Raw genomic sequence first — 24,985 nt, forward strand, 5'->3', positions numbered from 1 at the left:
ATTTAATTTTCTTGGTAATGATAGATTAAACACACTGATTAAGAGATATTTTTGTGTGTGTGTGTGTGTGTGGGGGTATTATTGTTAGAAACCACGGTTGGAAATAAGTAGAAATATCCTTCATTACCTTCATTGGCCATAATGATTGATTTATTCAAACACCCAGGAAATAAATGAACATGCCTCCTGACAGATGCTTGGCTTCCCAAGTGCGGAGAGATATTTCCTTGCTTTCACATATCTTACATACTGTGGATGAAGTTTCCAGCTGGCCTCAAAAGCGTCTTAAGACAGGCCTGCCGCATGTTAACTGGTCATTTGCATGAGAACTTTTCACTACAGGCTGGTGGCTCTGTTTTGCCAGGCCTTGACAATCTGAAGATTTAAAACCAGAGGAATCATCTTTGGGAAATTCTGCCATGCTGATCTGACCTGTCTAGTGAATAGTAAATTAACATTCTCACCTTAGAGATCTGAATGGAAAATTACTCTTGAAATGAAGAATGATAATTTCTTTGAAATTAGGAAGAATAAATCACCTGCTTTTCACAGTGAGGTGCAAACATATGGAGCTTATTATCTAAAAGGTCGTCCAAGCCAAAAATGTGGACAGATTATAAAGGGTGAATCATGGATGACAGTGAAGAGGGGAGCCAGCAAAGTAGAAATGCACTCTGTGCCCTCAGGGGCAACACTGAAGAGGACAAACACACCATTTCCTGCCCTGTACCGATGAGGGGGGCACACTGCAGCTTCTCTCCTCAACTTTCCTCCCCACGATCCTGCCATTAATGCTCCGCTCTTTGCAATTACTTGGGTTTTCTTGGCCTTTACACTCTTTTTAAAAAGTTAAAGGCTCTTTCATTAACTTGCAACTTACTATTGTCTCTGGGCACGAGCCTAGTGTGCAGAGAATGTTGAGAATCTTTCATAAGTGTTAACATTTACAAGTCTTCTGATGTTTGGATATCTACCTTCTAGGACTATGATTTCCATTTCGTATACAGGTTCCTTTCAAGCCCTGCTGCTATTTAGTGTCACAAGTTTTCTCTTTTAAATTTTTTTTAACGTTTATTTATTTTTGAGAGAGAGAGAGAGACAGGGTATGAATGGGGGAGGGTCAGACAGAGAGGGAGACACAGAATCGGAACCAGGCTCCAGGCTCTGAGCTGTTAGCACAGAGCCTGATGCGGGGCTCGAACTCACGGATCGTGAGATCATGACCTGAGCCGAAGTCGGACGCTTAACCGACTGAGCCACCCAGGCGCCCCTACAATTCTTCTCTTTTAAATCTCTCATCTTTATTATTTAGGCTGCAAATTGTTATGATGTTCTTATAAATTACCCTCTTCCTTTCCCCCATTTCTCTTCCTATAACCAACCCTTTCCCATCATTCTGTTAAATTGGGATAATTGTACTTAAAACTCATGTCTCAGTGTCTGTCTGGACTGGCTAACACTATAGTACAAAAATACCAAAATAAGTGACTTCCATAATTATTTTTTGTAAAGCAGCTTCCTAAAATGAATACATGTGAGTCACCGTTCTTTAATCTATGTTAAAAATTCATCAGTGTAACTAGGTCCTATTTTCCCAAACCACAAACAATGTAAGATTAGAAGAAAAGTAATTTAAATTTTTACATAGTCTCTATTTTAAAGGATTTGTTTCCAGACCTCTCATATATTCTTCTTTTTGGTCCCAAGTGGGATGGCCCTGGTGCAGTGGGGACAACAGACTGCTAGAAGAAGGTGAAGGTGCCACCAGGCTGGTGAGGGGCAGGCACAGTGGACACGGACAGAGCAGCATGTGAAAGAAACCCTTTGGAGGTAGAATTCAGGGGACCTGATACTGCCTGAGTCTGAGGACATAGAGGAAATGGGGGTGTCATGGATGATGCCCAGGATTTTGGCTTATATGAGCAGGTGGCTAGATGGCAGGTCCTTTCCCTGGGGCAAGAAACACAGAAGCACATGGGCAACATTGCCTATGGAAAGCTCTCTGCTCTTTGAACTCCCAATGGGGGATTGTAGTCTATTTCATTTTTTAATACTCTACACAAAGTCCTATGATGTGAGGGGATGTCCCTGCATATGTATGTCATTTTCCTACATGCACAAAATTTACCATGCTAGGAATTCCAGATAGAAGCTATATACAGCCAGATAAATTGAGGTGTTCAGCCCTCTGAGCCTAGCTTGATATAATAACATATATACCGGCTTATACGATTTTGACGCTTCACTGAAAAGTTTAGCTGGTGAATATTTAGCCCAGGTACTTGGAAGAAGACAGTGCTTTCCTGTTGGCTGCTATGTCTGACTGTTGCTGCAGCCTGGAATTGTACTTCCTGGAGTTAGTTACCTGCTCTCTGCCTCCATATTCCTCATTAAAACCTTCCCCCTCCACTTCCCAGGCTGGATTAAATTCCTTACACCCACCTGTTCCAGTTTCCTGTGTTTTCCAACCCATGATTAAGTGCCTTCGAAGGTGGACTTCCTTCCTGACTGCTCACTAAAGCTCTCGCACTTAAATCTCTCTCTTGTCATTCTATTTTCTCCCCTCCTCTTCCTATCTTTTTTTTCTGTTCCTTCTTTCCTACTCTGTTTCTTTCACTTAGATGACCTGTTCATCCTGTCTTCCTTTTTCTCCTACCATCTGCCAGTCACTTGAGCCACTATAAAGCCAACATTCCCAAATCCTGGCCTCCACACATATGCTAAAGAGTATTTCAGCTTTGGGGCGCCTGGGTGGCTCAGTCGGTTAAGCGTCCGACTTCGGCTCAGGTCACGATCTCGCAGTCCGTGAGTTCGAGCCCTGCATCGGGCTCTGGGCTGACAGCTCAGAGCCTGGAGCCTGCTTCGGATTCTGTGTCTCCCTCTCTCTCTGGCCCTCCCCTGCTCACACTCTGTCTCACTTTCTCTCTTAAAAATAAATAAACATTAAAAAAAATTAAAAAAAAAAGAGTATTTCAGCTTTTTCAGAGAAGAGTAACATAACAGTGCATTTATTCAGGGAGAAACGCTCTATTCTTTAAAGTTTTCTGGTTATTTAAAAAGCAACAAAACTCACCTCTTCTTCTGTGAGAGTCGGGTCCTCTTCCCGGGACTTGTACGACAATGAACTAAATCTCTGTTAAAACAAACACAGACCAAGGGAAGATATAGTTTGAAGTCAATAATCCAGCCTTTCTTTTGCATTTGTTTTGACACATCTATAAAAATGTTTCAAAAGATTTTTAGGGAAGATACTATTTTCTACAAAGAAATTATGTCAAGGGGTGCCTGGGTGGCTCCATCAGTTAAGTATCCGACTTGGGTTAGGTCATAATCTCACGGTTTGAGTTGGAACCCTGCATTGGGCTCTGTGATGACAGCTCAGCCCCTCCCCCGCTTGCACTCTGTCTCTGTCTCTCAAAAATAAACATTAAAAGAAGAAACACTAATAAAAGAAATGCTGTCAAGCAACTAACACTTATAAACACTTGTAAAAAATCTATTGTGTTGGGGCGCCTGGGTCGCTCAGTCGGTTGAGCATCTGACTCTTGATTTCGGCGCAGGTCATGATCCCAGGATCGTGGGATCAAGTCACATGTCAGGCTCCATGCTGACTGTGGAGCCTGCTTGAGATTCTCTCTCTCCTTCTACCCCTCTCCCCCTCTTGTATCTATTGTACGATGTTTTTCAATACCCAGTAGTATTAAATACCCAATGCCCTTCCTGGTCACTGGTGAATTCAACCTTCAGGTGGGTTCTTAGCACTGCTCTGTGTTGGACCACCCTTGCCAGTATACCCGGTCCCTGCTCGGCTGTTTACTTCCCACCTTCCCCTCCCTCCCCAGGCCCCAATACCTCCTCCCCCATCCTCACTCTTACCTGGTGACCTGGAGAAAACTGAGGAAATCAGAAATTTCTAGGAACTTATACCCTACCCCACCCCCATCTCTGCATTCACGAATTGTCCTTCCTCCCTGTCACCAAAGAACTCTTCAAGCCCCTCTTAAAGGTGATCCCCTCCTCTTATACAGGAGATCCTGCCCCCTCACATCTACTCATGAGACTCCAGCAAGTCTCCCATTCAGTTTATATCATCAGCTTTTCCCTCACTGTGAAATCATTCCCACCCACGTGAAACCATGCTGTTATTTCTCTGACTCTGAAAACAAAACAAACCAACCCTTCTTCCAGTTCCATCTATGGCCTCATCCCTTTATAGCAAAAGCTCTTAAAAGACTTGTCTAAAAAAGTTGCTCAAATAATTTTTCTCTTCCTATTCTCTCTCTAAACCATTTCAGTCAAGTTTCTGCCTCTGACACTCCAGGACGCCAATGTCCACCATGTGACTAATGTGACTGTCAATCCTCAGCCCTCACCATTCCTGACCCGTCGCTGCGTTTGCCACAGTGGCCACTTCCCTGTCCCTGAACCTTCTTCACGTGGCTTCCAGGACACTGAACTTTCCTGTTTTTCTTTCCTATTTAGGTGTCCTCTGCTCGTTCCTTTTCTTTCCTAGACCTGCACCCTGGGAACTCTTCCAGTTGTCATTTACACTCAATCAGTGATCTCCTTCCCCCCTTAAAGCAATGTCATGGCCGTAAGAAAAAATTTCTGCTGATGACTTCCAAGTGTACAAATCCAACCCAGACCTTTTCTCCTAAACCTCCTCATCCATCCAGCTGCTCTCTGCTGTTTCTACTCAGACATCCAGTATGTATCTCAAACGAAACATGTCCAGCACCGAATACGCAATCTTCTCCAAAAACCTGCCTGCCTGCAGCCCTCTCCATTTCAGTGAATGGTGACTCCATCTTGGTAGTGGCTCAGGCCAAACCTGGGACTCATCATTATCTTTTCTTTCTTTCATCACACATCTGGTCCACCAACCAATCTCTTGGCTCCAGCTTAGCTTCTCCCATTACTTCTGTCCTGTTCTAAGCCACCATCATCTCTTGTCTGGTCTGTGAGAATGGCCACCTGGTGTTCCTCCTTGCTCCTCCCCTTTACAGTTCAATCTGACAGTACAGTCAGGGGCATCTTTCCCAAAGACCCAAAGAGTCATCCCTTCTTCTCAAGATTTTCTAACGACCCCTGTTTTATTCAGATTATGAGTAAAGGCCACATAGGATTGGGCCCCTGGTTACCTTTCTCTCTACTACCCTTCCTCTCCAGCCACACCTGTCCTGCTCCTCTCCCTTGGACAGGCCCAAGGGAGCTCCAGCCTCAGGGCCTTCACACTGGCCATTCCCTCCGCTCTTCCCCCAAATGTATACAACTTATTCAAATGCCACCTTCACAGTAGGCATACCCTGACCACTTGATTCATAATTGTACTCACTCCACTTTCCTAATCCTCCTTATTTTGTTCTAATTTTTTCCCTATAAACTTTAAAGCCTTCTAAAGTGCCATATACTTTAGTTTTGTGCATATTTATGTCTCTCCCCACTAAAATGTAAGCTCCACTGGAGCAGGAAGTTTTGTTCAGAAGTTTTGCTCACTAGTGGATTCTCAGCACCTAGAAGATTATGTGGCACGTAGTAGGTGCTTGCAAAAATCTTGTGCATTAATAAAAAAATGAATGAATATTAAATATTTCAAGTTATCTGAGTTGCTTAAAATTAAGATTGTTTATATGAAGATGATGGGTTATTCATTGTTGTATTACTATTGATTCCCAGATGGGTATTTCCATTTTCTAATGGGATATCTGGAGAACTGCTTAGTGGTAGTGGTTAGACAATTGACCTTATCTTTCAAGTGCTTATAAGTAAAAAAAACTTGAATTTTTTTTAGGCATAATAGACTTTAAATTAGTTTTATTATCTCTGGTTATATGAAGGGCAAAACAATAGACTGCACTTTTGCATTTATGACTAGGTTCATGAACACTCTTATTGGGGCTCTCAACAGCCGATTTGACAGATAATATGAAAAGTTGAAACGCATTCAGAGAATACCACAAAGAATGACTTACTTGGTATAACCTATAAAGCCATAGCCAGGGTTCACATTTTGATCATAAACTCCAGATGTTTTTTTAAGGCTACAACTGTATTCACTGACTAACCCCTACTTGTCGTTCCCACCAAAACCTGAGATGAGAGCCTTGCTTTTTCCTGTGGAGAGGACAGAAATCAGATAATAGTTGACTAAAGAAGACTGGGCCTGGTTAAATCCCAAGGAGACACTGACAACTGGAAATGTGAATTTCAAGTTATTGTGGCTCATACATCCAGTTATCAGAAACAGGTAAGGCCCGGGGATTGTTAATACATTTGAGAGCTTTGTTGACTATCTAACCTTAAGAGTTATTGGCTATTGTTTTGAAATTGTCACAAAATAAAATCTTTTACTTGATTTTATATAGAAGTATGCATATAATCAGATACAACCAGTGGCAACTGTGAGTCTGTTCCCTCTGTGTGTGTTCCTATGCTCTGACTTCTGGGATCACCATGCTGCTTGAGGCAGCAGCAAACAGAAGAGGCTAAACACGGGGCAAACAGTCTAGTTTCCATTTAAATTCCTGGTCTTCAAAATGAAGACAGTAATACTTAGCCCCAATTAGATAGGATGTAAAAACTGGAAAATATCCAAGTAAGGGGCCAAGAGAGAAATATTTTACAAACATGAGTTTTTAGCACTTTATTATTTGGAAGGGTGGGGGTGGGGCGGGGAGAGCCACACACAGGTTACACTGAAGCAGCTTTCATCATTCAATGAACCTGAAAGTGTTTATATGTATTTCCCAGAATGATGTGCCAGTAAAAGCCCCAAGATCAGCTAGATTCCTAATCATGACAAAAGCACATGAAGCACAAACATGGGGGCCTACCTTGTTGGTTTCACTGGTCCCCTCTGTGGCTCCTTCGTCTCCTGTCTTGCTCTCTCTCTTCTCCTGAAGGTTTTCATTCTCATCCAGAAGTTTAACGGGGACAGGTGGTGGGGCTTCCTCTTCCAGATCGCATGAGTTTCCAAGAACAGTCTCTGCATTAACACTCTGTCGACATTTTTTGTTTCTGTCCACCGAGGCATACTCAGCAAAGTCTGCTTGGGGGGCTTGAGGCCCCGGAAGCTCTTTCAAAGCGGAAGTTGACTTTGACCTGCTGCCATGGCCTTTCCCTGGGTTCACAGCTGCCGCCACCTCCTTAATTTCTTTCACAGTTTCATACAAGCAGTCCTCCACCATATTTTCTTGGGAGGAACTATCCTTGAGTACTTCGTATGGCCCTTCCGTTCCCAGGCCCTGGTCCCCATCCACGGCTCTTGCGTTGAGCATCATGTCCACGGCGCTGTCAGGAGGAATTCTGGGCAGTTCCCGGCTCTGATGACATTTTGGCTTCCCCGAGCTGTCCTGGGAGTCCAGCAGATCTGAAGCTGAGGTCTGGACTTCCTCATAATGTTGCATGCAGGTCAGAGTACTGTCTTCTGAAAGAACTAAGGCAGCAGAAGTATTAAAAATGAGGAAAGACAATTCTTTAAATAATTATTACAGCGAATTGGATAATGCAAGGTTAGGTTAAATCAAGGTGCTTTTTATTGGACTCTAAACTGCAAATTACAGATGGTATGATTGTTACTTGATATTCTTACTTCAACCACAGTTGAAACTAAAACCAGCTATTACATCTTTCTAATACAATATTTAATAAGTTGTCTTGGCTATTAATTTGGTTCACAGTTACTTTCATTGCTTATTGGTGGGACTCTGGTAGGCAGAGTGCCTAACGTGACCAGAGGAAGAAAGTGATATTCCCTGGAGACAGACCGTGAGTGGCTGGGCACCAAAATGGGAGGCATGTATGGTGGCCACCTTCCCTGGCCTTACCGGCCTCCTCCCGTTTGGAGGGAATAACTGGAAACCATTCCCTTTCAGTGGTCACTTTTGTTTGACAGACACGATGGAAACAGGGGGGCAAAAATGTGCCCTAAACCAGTGTAACAAAGGGACTGTACACCTGTGCCTCTTCCTTCCATCTCACTGCCCTTCCCCCTACCATTTCTACCTCACATTAGAAAATCCAAATGTGAAATCCTTCGATTTGCACAGAAATGTTACTGTGTGAAACCATTCAGTCATGTTTTCTGAGTGCCTACTGTGTGCCAGAGATGGTTGGAGTGCGGGGCATACATCAACAAAGCCAGCTCCGCCCTTCTGATACCTACATTGTAGTGAACAAGTTATTAAATTACTGTTGCTCTATTATATGTTCTTTATATACTATCTATTCTTCATGTGTAAGCATAAAAAGTATAAGTATATACGAATAAATGTGTACTAAAATAGGTATATTTATATTCATACATCTATCTTACATGCTCCTTATATAATATATAGTTCTTATATACGATATATAGTCTTTACATATGTACGTATGTGTGTGTTTATAACTTACGAGTTTTAATCTTTATTGACTAGACTGGGATTCTCTGAGACCCCTGCAGCCCAGGACAGTGTCTGACACAACGGCAGGTACCACCCTAGGTTTCCTTACTCATCACAGAGGGGTTGAACTTTTGCCCTCTGGCCCCAGACATGTGTCATGGTGGTCAGAGAACAAGCACTGGAGTCTGCAGATTCTGGGGTAGATACTGCCCCCCCCCCCCCGAGTTTCCTTAGCAGGACACGGGGTACAGGACAACCTCCTACCTCAGGTGAAAGCACTTTGTAAACTGGACAGTGTGAAGCAAATGTAGTTGCTATTTTTGTCAGGGACAGCACTCCGTGTGTGCAACAGGCGGTATGCAGAGTGGATCCAGAGGTGTGCCCAGCACTCAGATTACCGATCGTCAGCACACTGACTGTGATCTCAGGCAAATTATCAGCCTCTCCATGGCGGGCAGAATTATGGCCTCCAAAAGGTGTCCATGTCCTACCCTCTGGAACCTGTGTATGTGTGTGTTATGCTACGTGGCCAAGGAGGAATTAAGGATACAGGTTAACTATCAGCTGACCCTGAGAAGGAGAGTAGCCTGGGTCACCCAGGTGGGCCCAACGTAATCATGAAAGTCTTTTTTTTTTTTTAAATGTTTATTTATTTTTGAGAGAGTAGGGGAGAGGGGAGAGAGAGAGGATCTAAAGCGGGTTCTGAGCTGTCAACACAGAGCCTGATGTAGGGCTCTAACTCATGAGCCGTGAGATCATGACCTGAGCTGAAGTCAGATGCTGAACCAACTGAGCCACCCAGGTGCCCCAAGAGTCCCTTTAAGTGACAGAGTGGGGCAAGAGAGTTGGGGAGTGGTGTAAAGATGGAGGCAAAGGCTAGGAATCAAGAAATGTAGGCAGCCTCTAGGAGCTGAAACAGGTAAGGGAACAGATTCACCCCTAGAGCCTCCAGGAAGAAGTGCATTTCTGCTGGTACTTTAAAGCTGTAAGTTAATACATTTCAGTTGTTCTAAGGCACTAAGTTTGTGGTGATCTGTCGAAGCAGCAATGTGCTGCGGTTTCTTCACCTCTAAGCTGTGGACAGTAACAACAGCTATCTTACAGGGAGTGAGAATATTAATATCAGTAATCTTATAGTAGTGGTATGGATGGGTTAGTATACAAACAGATCTTAGAGCAATGGCACAGAGAAACCAATTAATAAATATTAGCTTTTCATCCAAATGAGAGGACATTCACTAAAACTGGTAGAATACCAAGAGTGGGCAAGAACACATTTGCTAATTTTTGAGCTACGTTTTTTGAAATGTGATGGGGTCTGCATGGAAAGCTCGTATTTTTGCATAACTTACTGTCCCCATTGGTGAGTATTCCGTTCTGTTCACTGCTGGCAGGTGCATCTGTGGCCAGGCTAGTTATTGAGCGGCTGAACATCTCCTTGTCAGAAGGCTGCAAAACAAACATACCACATGAACAATCAGACTGCGGGCAGAGGAAGAGTGGCCATGGCTTTTTCTAAAAATTAAAACCGCAGCAACAAAAACCCAAATCCACTTAAACTAAGTGAAATTAAACAAAATTGAATTGCTAGTCACACTCTGAATGCTCATCAGCTACAGGTGGCTAGTGGTTACTGCAGATCAGGTACAGAACACTTCCATCACAGTGGAAAGCTCTATTGGACAGAATTGTTCTAGAATCTTCGGGGCACTGGGAATCTTCAAGACCATTTGCAGAGCTTTCCACCTGGGGTCTTCAACTGGGCTACAGGTAGGTCATGAGGGATCAGTCCCCTTAGCTTAAGGTGAGAAGGTGGCCAAAAGGCCCAGTGCTGGTCAGAACTGACCCCAGCAGAGAGCAGCCGCATCCTTCCTTATACCACAGGCTCTGTAAAATGCTGTTTTTTAAAAAAAAAATTTAATTTTAGGGGCGCCTGCATGGCTCAGTTGGATAAACGTCTGACTTTGGCTCAGGTCATGATCTCGTGGTTCGTGTTTGAGCTCCACGTCGGACTCTGTGCTGACAGTTCAGATCCTGGAGCCTGCTTTGGATTCTTTGTCTCCCTCTCTCTGCCCCTGTCCTGCTTGTGTTCTCTCTTTCTCAAAAGGAAATAAACATTAAAAAAATTAAAAACATTTTAAAAATTTTATTTTAGACAGAACATGTGCACATGTGATCAGAGAAAAGGGGCAGAGGGAGAGACAGAATCTTAAGCAGACTCCACACTCAGTGAGGAGCCTGATGTGCGTGGGGTTTGATTCCATGACCCTGTTATAGCCTGAGCTGAAATCAAGAGTCAGATGCTCAACCGACTGAACCACCCAGGCGACCCACAACATGCTATTCTTAAAGGCATGCCACACCAAGACAAATATGCCATCTGAAGGGAAGAGGCTTAAGTCTGGTCAAAGACAGATACTATAATCGATTTCTGAGACTTTCATAACCAGCCAAGTCTCTGCTTTAAGGTTCACAAGAACAATCATGTTAAATAGTAGGTTTGCAAGTCTTTCTCATTCTCACAAATTCTGGATGCTTGGAGGGAAGAAAGTCATTGAAGGTTTTTTCTACTGCGCTCGAATACGGAGATACTATATGGAATAAACAAGTAGTCAGAAAGCACATGTTTCTTTAAATGCCCAACTGGTTCCATGTAGCAGCCTGAATCACTGCTAATGTGACCTGTCCCCAAATCCTTCTCACAGAATACAGTGTGCATGACCCAGGAGGCCACACTTGGACTATGTTCCAGGATTCCACATGGAAATTCTGATATAAACAGCACCAGAAGCTTGGCTAGTTGGCCTCACAAATTCTCTGACTTCTTACTGGGAACCAGATAATAATAATAATAATAATAATAATAAAGCAAATAGCTCATGCTGTCATGAACCCTTAACTGGGAGTCCGCTGTTTCAGTTTCACGCTGCTCCTGAGTGAAGGGTGCCAGGAGGTGGGTCATTGCATTAGGACGCCAGGAGCTTAAGGTGCAGGCTCTCATATCCCAGAAAGGTTGCACCCAGACAGGAGTCAGGTGTGAGGGGGGGGAAGCTCCCAGGTCGGCTCATCACAGCATAAGTACCCATCGCTGCTGAAGCAGCATAACCTGGGTCCTAGCCACCACTTCTCCTCTCAGCTTCCATGAGAAAATGCCCCCAGAGGAGCCTGGAGTGAGCCTCCCTCTCTCTGTAGCACAAGGAGCAAACTTCAGGACACCCCCATGCCCCTGGATCTTTTCAGGCTAGGCTTTAGTGGTGGCCCATCTGGGGCTTAGGAGGGAGCAAGGATGTACAAAGAGCTGGGATCAGGGGTGGGGTACAGAGGCGAGGCTGACTTGGGGGGCTTCTTTGGCCTAAGTGGCGAATCTGCAAGTTGAATAAGATCGAGCAGCTGAGAGAGAAGCTCTTAAAGAGAGCCGGGTGGACGGCTGTGGTGGGTGTGTGTGAGCTCACGTACCACGGCCCGTGTGAACACGTGCTTTTGCGTGCTGTCCCCCACACGTTTGTAGAAGAGAGGCTGTGTGGTTATTAGTTAAGGATATGGCACGGGAACGGCCTGCGTTTTCCTTTCATCCCCCGTGCCACTACCTTCGACCTCGTCCCTGACCCTGGGCCACGCAGGCATTGAAGGTCTGCAGCAGGAGTTCTCCCGCTGGGGCACGCGTCAGAACCACACAGCAGGAGGGCTTGCTGAAGGCTCCCTGGGCCCCGCCAGGGGTGTAGCAGCACAGGGAAGGAATCTGGGAGGAGGACAGAGACAGAAGCCCTTCCTCTAGCCCCAACCGGCACCAAGGAGCACCGGGGTGGGGGGGGGGGGGTGGGGGGGGTGGGGGGGGGTTCGTGACGAAAGCCAGGACCAGGGACCTATGTGTGGGAGAAGCAACCGCAGAGCTACCCCCATCTCCCCCACCTTTTTAAAAAACATTTGTTATTTATTTCGAGAGAGAGAGGGTGCACACGTGTATGTGTGCATGGGCTGGGGAGGGGCAGACAGAGCGGGGAGAGAGAGGATCCCAAGAAGGCTTTGCCCTGTCAGTGCAGAGCCCAACATGGGGCTCGAACTCACAGACCATGAAATCGTGACCTGAGCCTAAATCAAGAGTTGCACAGGGTGCCTGGGATGCTCAGTGGGTTAAGCATCTGACTTCAGCTCAGGTCATGATCTTGCCATTCGTGAATCTGAGCCCTGCATGGGGTTCTGTGCCGACGGCTCAGAGCCTGGAGCCTGCTTCACATTCTGTGTGTGTGTCTCTCTCTCTGCCCCTCCCCTGCTTGCACTCTGTCTCTCAAAAATAAACAAACATTTATAAAAAAAGAGTGGGAGGCTTAATCGACTGAGCCACCGAGGCGCCCCTCCACCCTCTCGATGCCACCACAGCAGCGATCTGTGCTCTGTGCGCTGGACGGGGGCGCTGTGCACAGCTGAGAAGTGGGGTTGACAGCCAGAGACTGGAATGGGGGTAAGAAAGAGGGCAAAGGGAGAGCTGAGAACGCAGAACAGCAGCGGGTGAGGTGTGCGTGCAGAGGAGGAGGCAAGGACACCCCAGGGGCTGCCGGAGGAGAGAAGCCCCAACAACTCCAGCCTGCTTGGGATACAAGAGCCTTGCGCGCCCTTGGTGGGGGGTGGTGACTGGGCCCGGAGACGCCTCCTGGGTAAGCTCTGTCTGCTGGCTGCCTATTTCACACCCTCTTCCCGACGGCAGATTTTGCCTGATCTTAAGGAATTATGTCAGGGAACGGAGACACCTTCTCTGTTTTAGCACCGCCATGGGGCTCGAGCAAGACCGACGAAGTCAGCCCTGCGAATACGGGGTGGCCCCCTCCCCAGCTGCTGGAAGTGCTCAGCCAGGTAAGGGCATGACCCCGACACTCAGGCTGCTCCTCACCAGGGTGGGTCTAAGAGCCCCTTGTGGCTCGACAGCACCCCATGTGAGAGCTGTGGAAACCCAGCCAGGCCACATCGAGGCCGAAGGGGGTCCTACCTTTTGGTTAGCTTCATGACCAGCTGTTACTGGTTGAACTGGATACTCCCCAAATTTCAGAGGTGAAGTCCTAACCTCCGATACCTTAGGAATGTGACCTTATTTGGAACAGGGTCCTTGCAGATGAAACTCAATAAGATGAGGTCACATTGGAGTCCTTACCAAACGAGGAAGCTTGGACAGAGACATGCAGAGGAAAGACCACATGGAGAGACACAGGGAGAAGACCACGCGGAGCGGCAAACCCCCAGAAGCTGGGAGACAGGCCTGGAACAGATTCACCCTCCAGGCTCTCAGAAGAGCCAGCCAACCCCACTGATACCTGGATTTCCATTTCTGGCCTCCAGAACGTCAAGACAATACATTTGGTATTGAAGCCCCACTGTTTGTGATCCTTTGTTATGCAGCCCTAGCAAACCAATACTAGGCTGGAGCTGGGCAGGGGCTCCCTGCAGTAGGTTGGCGCGCTCTCAGGATCCTTCCGGCAACAGCACGATCGCATCCATTTCTGAAACTCTCCCAACCAACCCGGCTAATTGCACAGGCCTCTAGCCACACTGAGTAAGAGTCCTTCAGAGGGAGGACTCTAGGCAGCCAGTTAACTCTGGTGAGCTCCTTCCCTCGGTTTCCCTCAGGTTGCCAGCTTGTGGGAACACACTTAGATAAGTGGCCGGTGTTCGAAAGCACACACAGACACGTGTATATGGGCTCACCACGTTCATCAGGTTCTCGTGGTCCCCGCTGTGCTGTCTCGGCTTCTTTTCTCTGAAATGGAAGAGAAAACATTGCTGTGACGTCAAACGTGCCGTCTAAAATCAAACAGACGCTCCCCTTGGCTATCCGAATATTTGTCCACATTTAAATCTCTCTTTTAGGATCCTGGTTTGTTTTGCCAAAAAAGCAAAAGCTGGACCGTGACTCCATCACTCCTTTGCAGGCGTCAGGGTCTGAGGGGGGTCAAGTCACAGCATGAGACCAGTCACCTCTCTAGCTCTCTTTCTCCCAGAGTAGAAAATAGAAGTTCACAAGAGGACTGAGGCACATTCCTGAGCAGAAACTTGTCTCGACTCTAGAATACTGGAAATAATTTTACCTGTTTTTTCCTTTTTTAAAAGAAAATCCAGACAAACTCAGAGTCGACTACCCAGTGCAATGGGACTGGGAAAAAAATGAAAGAAAATACAAATTTTGGCACGTTGGGAAGGATACATGCTCTCAGGATGAGTCATATGTACTTCCAGTCTATGGAAAAGTCCATCGAATAAAAATAGAATTTATTTTTACTCAGGACAGTCTAAGGAAAGCCATCCGTACTAGAGAATACATGTCCCATATTTGTCAAGGCAACAGTGACGCCTAGTGGGAGTGTAAATAATTACAGGCAGGCCCTCCCTAGTCCAGGGGAGCAAACTCCACCAGCCTCTATTTTTGCACCTTCCTGAGCAGACTCAGATCCAGCTGTAGAGCTCCAGGTCTAAACTGGGAGGAGACTGGAAGGCTACTTGGTTGGGAGAGTCTGACTTTCCTCTTCTTGACAGACACTTCAGGGTAAGAAGTCCTGTCAGATTTGTAAATGACCCTTGTTGGGTCTCTCCTGAAGTTACTGAGAGGAAGGTTTGGAGGTAGACTGGCTGGTTTGCTCCAGCCCCACAGCACCAATCTGCCAGGAGGCTGCATGTATCCTCCTTATTTTACAAATTTAACATTTATTCATTTTTGAGAGAGCGAGAGAGAGAGAGCAAGCAGGGGAGAGGCAGAAAGAGAGGGAGACACAGAATCTGAAGCAGCCTCCAGGCTCTGAGCTGGCAGCGCAGAGCCTGACATGGGGTTTGAACTCACGGACCACGAGATCATGACCTGAGCCAAAGTCGGATGCATAACTTACTGAGCCACCTAGGCGCTCCTGAAAAGTATCCTAACAGCGTCTGAACACCTGGGAAATCACTCCCAACATGTTAGAAAGACCTTTGGTTCTGAGCAAAGAGCTTTTATTTTTGGGGGGGGGGGTACAGACATCCCAAATGAGGGAGACATGGAAGGGGAGAAGCAGCATAACTCTAAAAACAACCAAGATGATTATTTCATCTCTCTTCTAGGAAAATTAATGTTTCTTAAGAAATTGCAGTTCTAGATCACAAAACTTGAATGGTCCTTTCAAACCACGTAATAGCAATTATAATCAGTAACTGTCAAGTGGCAGCAAAGAGTATCTTTCATGCACATCATACTAAGATTTCCAAATGTCCATCGACAGGAAAACACAATATAAATTTTAACAACGATGTGCTCAAAAGAATGGCAAAATTTCATTTTGGGAAGTTTTGTATACAAGGGTTCTCCCAGTTGCTCCTGAGCAAAATCAAATATGGATTTTCATTCGATGAATACAAAAAACGTCCTGAGGTGCTCTGCAGCACAGAAGCTAGTTAACTTTAGAAACACAGGGGTTTCTGTGAATGTCTGTGTAGCGGGATTCTGTTTATAACGTTTTTCCTATGAAGAGTCTTCTGGGCACAGGGAACGGGTTATTTCAAGGTTCCGGCGGATACACAGGAGATCTCACCTGTCACAACTGGAGCACAGAAAGACGAGGAAGCTGATGAGGAAGAAAGTGACGAGAGCCGCCAAACTGCCCCACAGGACCACCTGCATCTGTCCGCTGCTCAGCACGCTCCCCGAAGGTCCCATGGCGGGAGCAAGAAGTGGCACGAGCTGGTGGGTCAGTCAGTCCTTCACAGGTGGTAACATGGGCACAGAGTGCTTCGTCCTCCTGCAGAGAGACCAGTGTGTTTTGAAACAGCTTCTCACGTGAAGTGACACAATCTTGTGATTAGCGCATGTCAGGAGGAAGCCTCAGAGCAAAGGCAAGGATGTATGTGCGGGATGCCCTGCACTCACCTGGACACCTGGCTCTGGGCAAGTCCCCTCGGTTGTCCAGGCCTTCGTTTTCCTAACCTAAAAACGTACAGTGGGAATGCACGAGTACCCAGCAGTGCTTGAGGCAATGCGTGGCTTGTTAGTTTGCTATGTTTGGGGACAGATTCTTAATGTCCTCAAATAAAATTCCAGATAGTCCATAGCAAGTAAGTGCTTATTTGGATTTTTTTTTTTCCCCAGAGCGGTGTAAAGCATTTATTATAGCTTTCACAAAAATGCAGTTCACATTTCCCCACCTATCTCCCTAGCTCCCAAACCTACTTTTCTTTGAGAAGGTCTAAGGCCAATACAATTAACGAAAGAGAATGTCTTTTATTCACTTTCGTAACAGTTATCTACTGTGAATATGTACCTGTTTTCAGGGCTGGCTCTCACTGCGCTTCTGCGAGCCCTCAGTAAGTACATTTTCAAATGAACAGATGAAAGTATGTGCTAAGAATACATCATCAGCAGTAAATAAGACCTATTTATAAGTAACTACAAATGAGGCATGAGAGCTGTATCTAGTACATTTTTGGACCTGGCATGTCCTGGGACTCTTGCTATAGGCTTTCCTCACTGAACTGCTACAAGACGGTGAGAAGGCCCTGCTCATCCCCATTTTTCAGACAAGGAAGTTGAATGGCGGAGACACTGAGTAAGTTCTCCTACGATGTCACAGATGCTAAGTGGCCGGTGAGGATATGAGTCGAGCCATTTCTGACTCTAAACCTGTAGTCTTAGCCCCGCGAGGAAGGTCCTTCTCAACGGGGGTACAGCTTGCTCCCCATCCCGGCGACAATACTTCCAAATGCAAATGGCCACATGAGTTCTGGGAAATATTTCAAGAGTGACAGATTTTGAAAAATAGAGCCATATACCAAAAATTAATGATTGTCATGGGAGATACAGGCTTCCAGTTATGGAATGAATAAGTCATGGGAATAAAAGGCACAGCAGAGGGAATACAGTCAATAGTACTGTAATAGCGTTGCATGGTGACAGATGGTAGCTACAACTGTGGTGAGCACAGCATAACGAATAGAAATTGAATCGCTATGCCGGACACCTGGAACCAATGTAACACTGTGTATCAACTATACTCACATAAAAAGAAAATGTTTAAGTTTATTTATTTATTTTGAGAGGGGGATAGCAGGGGAAGGGCAGAGGGAGAGAGGGAGACAGAATCCCAAGCGGGCTCCACACCGTCAGTGCAGAGCCTGACATGGGGCTCAAATTCATGCAACTGTGTTTATGACCTGAGCAGAAACCAAGAGTTGGACACTTACCCCGACCGAGCCACCCAGGCACCCCTCAAATAAAAAAATGCAAGAAAAAAAATTTTTTAAGTTTATTTATTTATTTTGAGAGAGACAGAGGTAGCGCAAGTGGGGGAGGGGCAGAGAGAGGGAGACAGAGAATCCAAAGCAGCCTCCGCACTGTCAGCTAGGAGCCCGACACGGGGCTCCAACCCACGAAACCGTGAGATCATGACCTGAGACGAACCAAGAGTCGGACGCCCAACCGACTGAGCCACCCAGGCACCCCCTCCCCCAATTTTTTTGAACAATTAACTCTTGTCAGAGAGGCCTCGTTTATAGAACGTCTGCTTTGCTCAGTTCTAGAATATCCCATCTTAAAAGGAACAGCCTATAACTTAATATCAAGTTTCACAAATAAAGTAAGCAAACTATTGTGTTAATGAATCAGAACTCAAAAAACTTTTTTGTCGTGCAAAAGACTGTCCACGTTTACATTTTCATTTGCTTCTCTGAAAGAGCCATAACTGCATTTCGGGAGCCCCGCGTTGTCCGCATCCAGCCAGCGCCTGGAGGGCTTAGGGCCAAAGAGGAGCACACCTTGAGGGCTCGGAGAACAAAAACCATTTCAGCAAAGGCAGTTGAACTGGACCGGATTTTCTCTGAGTGAAACACATTGCACTTATCTGCATATTTAAGGTTGAAGAATAATAAAAAGCTGGAGAAAAAGAAACTTTTGTCTACAATGTATGCAGACTATTCTTGATGAAGTCCATGTTTTCCTTGGGTCCCTGAATCAACACGAACACTTCCTAATGCTCTGTAAATATAGAAACATACAACTTAAGGTGTGATAGGGACCGTCTTCCTATGTCAGTTTGAAGTTGCACCTGCAAACACCACATGCGTGCAGTAATGGATGGTCAAATTGCTCTTGTGTGGTTGCCCCTGGATGGCTCCCACCGAATGAAAATGACCAGCACGTCTCTCCTGATTTGTTGAGGCAATGAATAATTTACTTTAAATTTAGACTACAAATTGGTACCACAGTTACTAAAATATAGTCAAGCAGGCACATAAATCAAGGCGACCTATGAATACACAGGATATCAATTTTCATATACAGGTCCGAAGGATAACACGGTTTAGGAAACACAAACAAAAGGTATCTGTTGCGCAGGCATTTGTTTGTTCCTTCCTTCCTTCACTCATTCACTCATACAACAGATTTAATCAATGTCTATTTATAAAGTGCCAGATTCCTAGAAAATAGTTTGCTGTGTGAATTATTCAAAAGCCAGATATCCATCCAGGAAGCGAGTGTGTAATCTGTAGGGCCTTTCTCTATTTCTGTACACGTTTCCTTCTTTTCTCGCTCTCTCTCATCGGGGAAAGCCGGTAGAATACAATGAAAACATGTGGGGTGCCCAGCCTACCAGCACAGTGTAGGGAGAGAGAGGATGAAAGCGGGTTATTACAAGATACTGAATAAAAGATATAACTCAGAGAAAATGTGTCAAAGCTCCTGGGACTCTCCTTCAACTAAAATTTGTTGAAAAGCTACTGAAAGGACTACTTTTAGGTGGACAAGAATCTCCCCATGGGAAGAATGATCATCATCATGTTTCTGAGCCAGATACATTGTAATCCCTCAGGATGGGGGGCTCCTGGTTTTTGGGCCGCGTCCACCTCTCAGAAACCTTGAAGTGAAACTTGACAGGAGGACCCGAACACCACCGGTCGCAGCAGGCCTGGCAGAGTGCAGGGGTTTACACATACATGACCTCTGACTCTCACTCACAGCAGGACCTCCTGGGTGGGTTTATTCCTATTTCAGAGGTCTGCACTCGTAAATTCTTCTCTCCTGGTCTCTTCCTTTCTCTGGACTTCCATTTCCAAATTCTCTTGCCCATTCCTTCTCTGGTCATCTCCTTAAATTTTGGTGTCTTATCTACAATTAAGACAGGACTGTCCCCCCGCCCTCTGTGCCTACCCCCCCACCCCCCCGCATGTGTGTAGATGGGCTGCCCCCTCCTGCACAGATGCACATATGACTTCCATGTTCTTTTTTCTTGGTGGGGATGGGGAGCACAGGCCTTGTGTGGATGGTCCAGGGCTGTCCAAGCAGTGCGATGGCCTGTCTCACGCATTGGTTTCACTGAGGTTAAACGGCAGGGGTCAAGTTAGTGTGTTCTGAGGAGTGAGCGGGTCAGTGTCTTTCCATGTGGCCAAAAGGCTTCTCTCAGGATTAGCAACAGAGAGTCAGAATAAGAGGACAGGAGGCACAGTGTGTGGGAAGTAAAAAGTCACCCTGAAAAGGAACGCTCCTGCCACAGCGATGACATTTTCCAGACGACTCACTGTGCCCTTTTACCGACCAGGTTCCATGTGGAAAAGATGATCTAAGGCTCCAAAGTCCGTGATACTGTTACTGGCCCTGAGGACCATCTAATTTTCTGCTAATGCCTATATCAAGCGCGGTATTTTCCGAGTACCTAGAATTAATCCACACCAGCAGAAATACATGAACAATTTGGAGTGATCTCTCATTTAAGAGATATTTAAGCCTATTTCTTTTAACCCTGTTCTTATGTGACTCAATAAAATTATATTCAACTATAGAATATTATTTTCTCGAAGCTTCAAAGATATTTCATTGTCGGACCACATGTATAAATATTCTATGAGTTACTTAACATAGGGAAAAGGAACAGCATTCATTGCATCTCAACTAAAATTTATGATGGCACCCAAATGCTGCACCAAGATGAGTTGCAGAAAATCATAATATTCACTTAGAGTAATAGTTGCACATCAGTTATTTTTGTTTTAGAACAGACTTCATTATTGGCTGCACTGATATACAATCACGGCTGAGACTGTCACTTAAGACAAATGTGTGATATCGTTGTAACATAGGCAATGGTTCCATCCATCCACCCCAATTATATAGAATTCAAACTACTGTGGGAATTTGTCATTTGGCCAAGAAGGGTCAGTACGTGATCTTATAGAACGTCTGTTGAGGAGCCTCTGAAAGGATCTTAAAAGTTTGCCTGAATAATTATTTTGAGCAAAATTATTCTTCTCCAGAATCTCTTATCCTTTTACATCCATTTATGTTTCTAACCAATAGGTGATTCAATCAGTAGAAACACTGATGGCCTTTTACTTTAAAAAGCAGGTGCCACTATTAACCACAAGGTGGCGGTATAATCCTATTTTCAGCCTCTTCAAGGAGTGACCGCTATACCTGCGGTTGGTGCCTTGTGCTAGGCATTTTGTCTTCATTAGCCTAGACTATCAGCCACCAAAATCAATTCCAACAGGAAAGAAAACAAAAACCAGGTGAAATTAATGAAAGGTGACAACCAGATGACAGCTATTTTTATTATTTTTATTTTTTTATAACACTCTTAGCAGGTAGGTGCTCTGATCACGGCAAATTCTGCAAGTAATAATTTGGTAGTGTTGGGATGGCCGGTGAGATTAGTTGCAGAAGCAGACACTTTAGTTCCTCCGAAGCAGGTTTAGGTTGGTAATGACAGTCATTACCATTTTACAGCTGTCCTGCTCAACTCATAATTAAGTATGATAGAAACCGCCTCCGCTCATGACCCCTCACTGATGAACAAAATGAGGACAGGACCCAACCCCATGGGAATATTCCTCCTTCCTGGTCATTACCAGGTGTGGGAACCATGAGTTAAAATGATGCTTTATGAGCTACAGATTAGCCGAACAAATTTCACAATGGCTGAGGAGCTAAATTCCCTGCAGGGCTCCTGTCCTGTGAGGCACATTCGCTAAGGCTAAATTAACCTCTCAATAGAATTCTCGAGTGCCCTGAAAGAGTTTGAAGCTAAAATATTGAAATTTAGGTAGATTTCAGAGTAAGGAGACTGTGATACAGGCAAGCCTGTATGCTGTACTCTGGTTGAGCGCTGACCAGCCATCTAAGCAAATGTTTGCCGTCCCTCTGGCTAAGGAGCAATGGTTCTCTACCAAATAAGGTCATTACAAAGACGTCCTGATTTCTGGGGCGCCTGGGTGGCTTAGTCGGTTAAGTGTCTGACTACCGCTCAGGTCACAATCTCATGGTCCGTGAGTTCAAACCCCACGTCAGGCTCTGTGCCGACAGCTCAGAGCCTGGATCCTGCTTTGGATTCTGTGCCTGTCTCTCTGCCCCTCCCCCATTCGCACTCTGTCTCTCTCAAAAATAAACACATTAAAAAAAACCCAAAGATGTCTTGATTTCTCTTTTTTCTGACTTGGGGGAAATATATCCAAAGAGAGGAAGGTGGTAAAGGTAAGGTTTTCTTGCTTACAGTTTCTTGAACTATAAATTTTAAAACATCACTACGGAGCAATGACTTGACATTTCTTTGGTAGCCGCCTAAGGGAAGCACACTACCTGTGAGCACAAGAGACAGGAACCTGGAAACCTTTAGCGTCACTGGCTGATCCTGTTATGGAGGGGTTGCTGCGGAAGACAGCAAGAGCCAGGCATTCATTTGAAGAGCGAGTTATAAATCCTTAAGGCCATCTGTCAGTGTAACCTGATTACTTTTCGTACATACCAAACGTATTGATCCACACAGGAAACGGGAAAGCTGACCCTTTCAGGAGGAGGGGTCTGTGTGGCTCTCACTTGTCTTCAAAGATACATTAAACTTATATTACAGAAGTAACATCGTTTACTGTTTATAAAAGTCCCGTCGCCATTTTGGTTTTTTGCCTTCAGAAAAGCCAAAAGGTAAGAGACTTTGATGGATGAGGAATAACTTCTAAGGTTGCTTTTGCTCATATTCTGACTTGAAAACCAATTGCCAAGGTTTTTGGTTTTTTCTTTTTGTTTTTTATTTTTTAATGGCAAATCTCAAGACAGGGAGGGAGGAGAGGGAAAGGGGGAGATAATGATTGATTCTCAGAGACCAGGGGAGGTACACAGGTAAAAAGCAGTTTCATTTTGCATAAGCAAGTCTTCATGGAAAACGTGCAGTTTGGGCTTTAGGGTCTATATCTCCTGTGCCTTCCATGTTTGTTCATCTGATCTGAATTCAGAGCTCCCTGAGGGTGGGGATGTGTCCACTTCATCTCCCACCCTATTCTCAGCATCTACAATAAACTGGAAAGTAGGAACCAATCAAGAAATTTTTATTGAATACTTATTTCTGTAGGAACAATGAGGAGTAAATTCCCAAGCTGACTCTCAAAATGCAACTTGAATAATTTATAAGGCAAGGGAGAGGAGGAGAATAAAAGAGACGAGCACATCAAGCAAATAATTAAAAAATACGCCAAGTATGTCTTAAGGCAAAGCCTTAACTCGTGAATGAACACAGCCACCTGGCTTCTTTGTCCTGTCATCGAAGCAGCTGAACGTCTCTCGAGAAAAGGCACAGCAGTGAGAATGCTGGTGTCTGTGTGCATGGCTGCTCACCAACTGTAGCGTCCAAGCTTGGTGTTCCTCTGACCCCTTCTCAGCAACCGTCTTTCATGCCTTCCCGGCTCTTCTAGCCCTCAAAAGGTGCTAAGTCTTACATGTCTCAAGGGAAAGAGGAGCCTTAACTATTCTTGGCTCTTCTTCCCACGTTTTTCATCTGATGAAAGCCTCACCATTCTTCAGATCTCAGTGTAGTGTCACTTCCTTGGAGCGACTTTCCTGACGATGTACTTCAATCCCCTTCCCCCCACACTGCTTTAGTTTTAGGCCTGTTTCATAAAAGCCTGAAGAAGCTTTCTCCTTCGTGGCATTATTCAACATGGAAACGATGAAGCTTTGCGCTGTCTCCTCCGCCGGCCTAAGTTCCAAAAGGCAATGCCATGAACAGACCTATCCGGTTCACAGCTGCAGCCCTAGTGTGCAGCACACACAGTAGGCATTTAATCATCCGAATGAATAAACAGTTGAAGGAACTAACAGATCGGAAGAGAAAAAGCATCCATGAAGGGGTGGATATTGACCAGGCCTTCAGAGACAGGAAGGACCAGAAGAAACCCCTTTTCTCAGTATTTTCGAATGATGTTGAAATTCCAAGGGGGACGTCAGGAGCTCCAAAAGTCTGCTTGTCAGGCTACCAGGCAGACGGACTTCCACGGTACTGGCTCCATCCTACTAATGATCATCTTGACCCTACCCAGGTCCTGAAGAGACCTACCACACACCAGTTTTGACTCAAAGGCTTGAAATTAAAAACACTGAAAACGCCTGAGCACATGCAACCCGCCAGCCACTTCCTGCACGTTATGCTATTTAATCCTTATGGGCCTTTGGGGTTGGGCCACCGTATCTATTTATGGATGAGGAAACCGAAGTTCAAAGCTAAGTACCATGTCTAGGGTCATGCAGCTCTAGGTTTCCTGACTCAGTGTCCCTGGCACTTTCTACCCTAGCCTAGTGCCCAGCAGTGTGTTCTCACAGATGGGGCGGTGACCATCCCCATGGTGTTCATAATCCCCAGGTGGCTGCCTGTCCGGGACACAAAAGCCTCACCCTCTTGGCAATCTGAACCTCTCTCTATCATGACTTGCCTTTAGCACCAGAGAGAAGAATGTTCCCTCTCTTCTGGTTTGCCCAGTGCTCATTCCCAGCCACGCATTCATCATGTGTCCTCCTTCCAAGGGATCGAGAATACTTTATGGCCCTTGCCCGTGTCTTGTGAGGATTTGGTGTTAGCACGCAGGCCAGTTTACTGAGGCCAGGATTTCACAGTACTGCTCTGTTAAGCACTGTTTTGCACTGGTTTTGTTTGGCTTCTTGGGCACGGTGATTCAGCCACCTTCTCGTTCATAATAGTACAAGACTTAACCAAGAACAACTTCAGTGTCTTTGCTGTGAGGTCCAGAAATTTACCCTTTGACATCAACATCTCTCAAATCCTCCATTCACGGCTGATGACATTTAGGTGATCACATTCACTAGTTGGTTGGACTGTGGCCGGACAGCTAATTATAAATGCTCCAGTATTCATCACACGCCGATTAGCTTTTACCAAGCCCTCACCCGAACCGTGCTGCCTCGTTGAGACAGCACATCAAAGGGTGCTTACCCTGGGAAAGGTAAGCTCTCAAGATGGAAGAGATACAATTTAAGAGGAGACGGCGATTTGTCGCGTACCAGGGGAATCCCACTTTGTAGCGTGGGTTTCACTGTGAGCTACAGCAAGGCTGGACAAAGCAGTCGGCTGTCTCTACCACACCTTCTGATGTATTTCTACTTGTTCATTACCGTAAGCTCGGCTGACTTCAGAGTTCCTGTTTTTCATGGATGCCGGCGGGCATGTGGCTCAACGTGCCACCCGGCGCCTGCTACACCACGGTCATCTTCGTTCTCACCTTGACTAAGTTTTATTTTTATTTATTTATTTTTTAAGTTTATTTATTTTGAGAGAGACAGAGACAGCATGAGCAGCGGAGGGGTAGAGAGAGAGGAGAGAGAG

The 24,985-nt window shown here is 45.5% G+C and overlaps 1 protein-coding gene and 1 long non-coding RNA gene across 2 annotated transcripts in view; one reads left to right on the forward strand and one right to left on the reverse strand.

Moving 5' to 3' along the window:
* Window positions 1–24,985, reverse strand: part of PAG1 (phosphoprotein membrane anchor with glycosphingolipid microdomains 1) — a 59,602-nt gene that overhangs the window by 8,433 nt on the left and 26,184 nt on the right. Inside the window, exons 2-6 of the mRNA XM_060610788.3 lie at window positions 15,929–16,135; window positions 14,079–14,130; window positions 9,737–9,833; window positions 6,834–7,435; window positions 3,074–3,133 (exon numbers count right to left, since the gene is read on the reverse strand). Coding sequence (XP_060466771.1) covers window positions 3,074–3,133; window positions 6,834–7,435; window positions 9,737–9,833; window positions 14,079–14,130; window positions 15,929–16,053 — 936 coding nt within the window. The 5' untranslated portion in view covers window positions 16,054–16,135. The remainder of the gene's footprint in view (window positions 1–3,073; window positions 3,134–6,833; window positions 7,436–9,736; window positions 9,834–14,078; window positions 14,131–15,928; window positions 16,136–24,985) is intronic.
* On the forward strand, window positions 9,842–13,747 carry LOC144615031 (uncharacterized). The gene is made up of 3 exons (XR_013553366.2): window positions 9,842–10,154; window positions 13,144–13,232; window positions 13,489–13,747. It is a non-coding gene; the product is annotated as an uncharacterized LOC144615031 (long non-coding RNA).

This window comes from Panthera onca, chromosome F2 (assembly GCF_046562875.1).
Source record: "Panthera onca isolate mPanOnc1 chromosome F2, mPanOnc1 haplotype 2, whole genome shotgun sequence".
NCBI lineage: Eukaryota > Metazoa > Chordata > Mammalia > Carnivora > Felidae > Panthera > Panthera onca.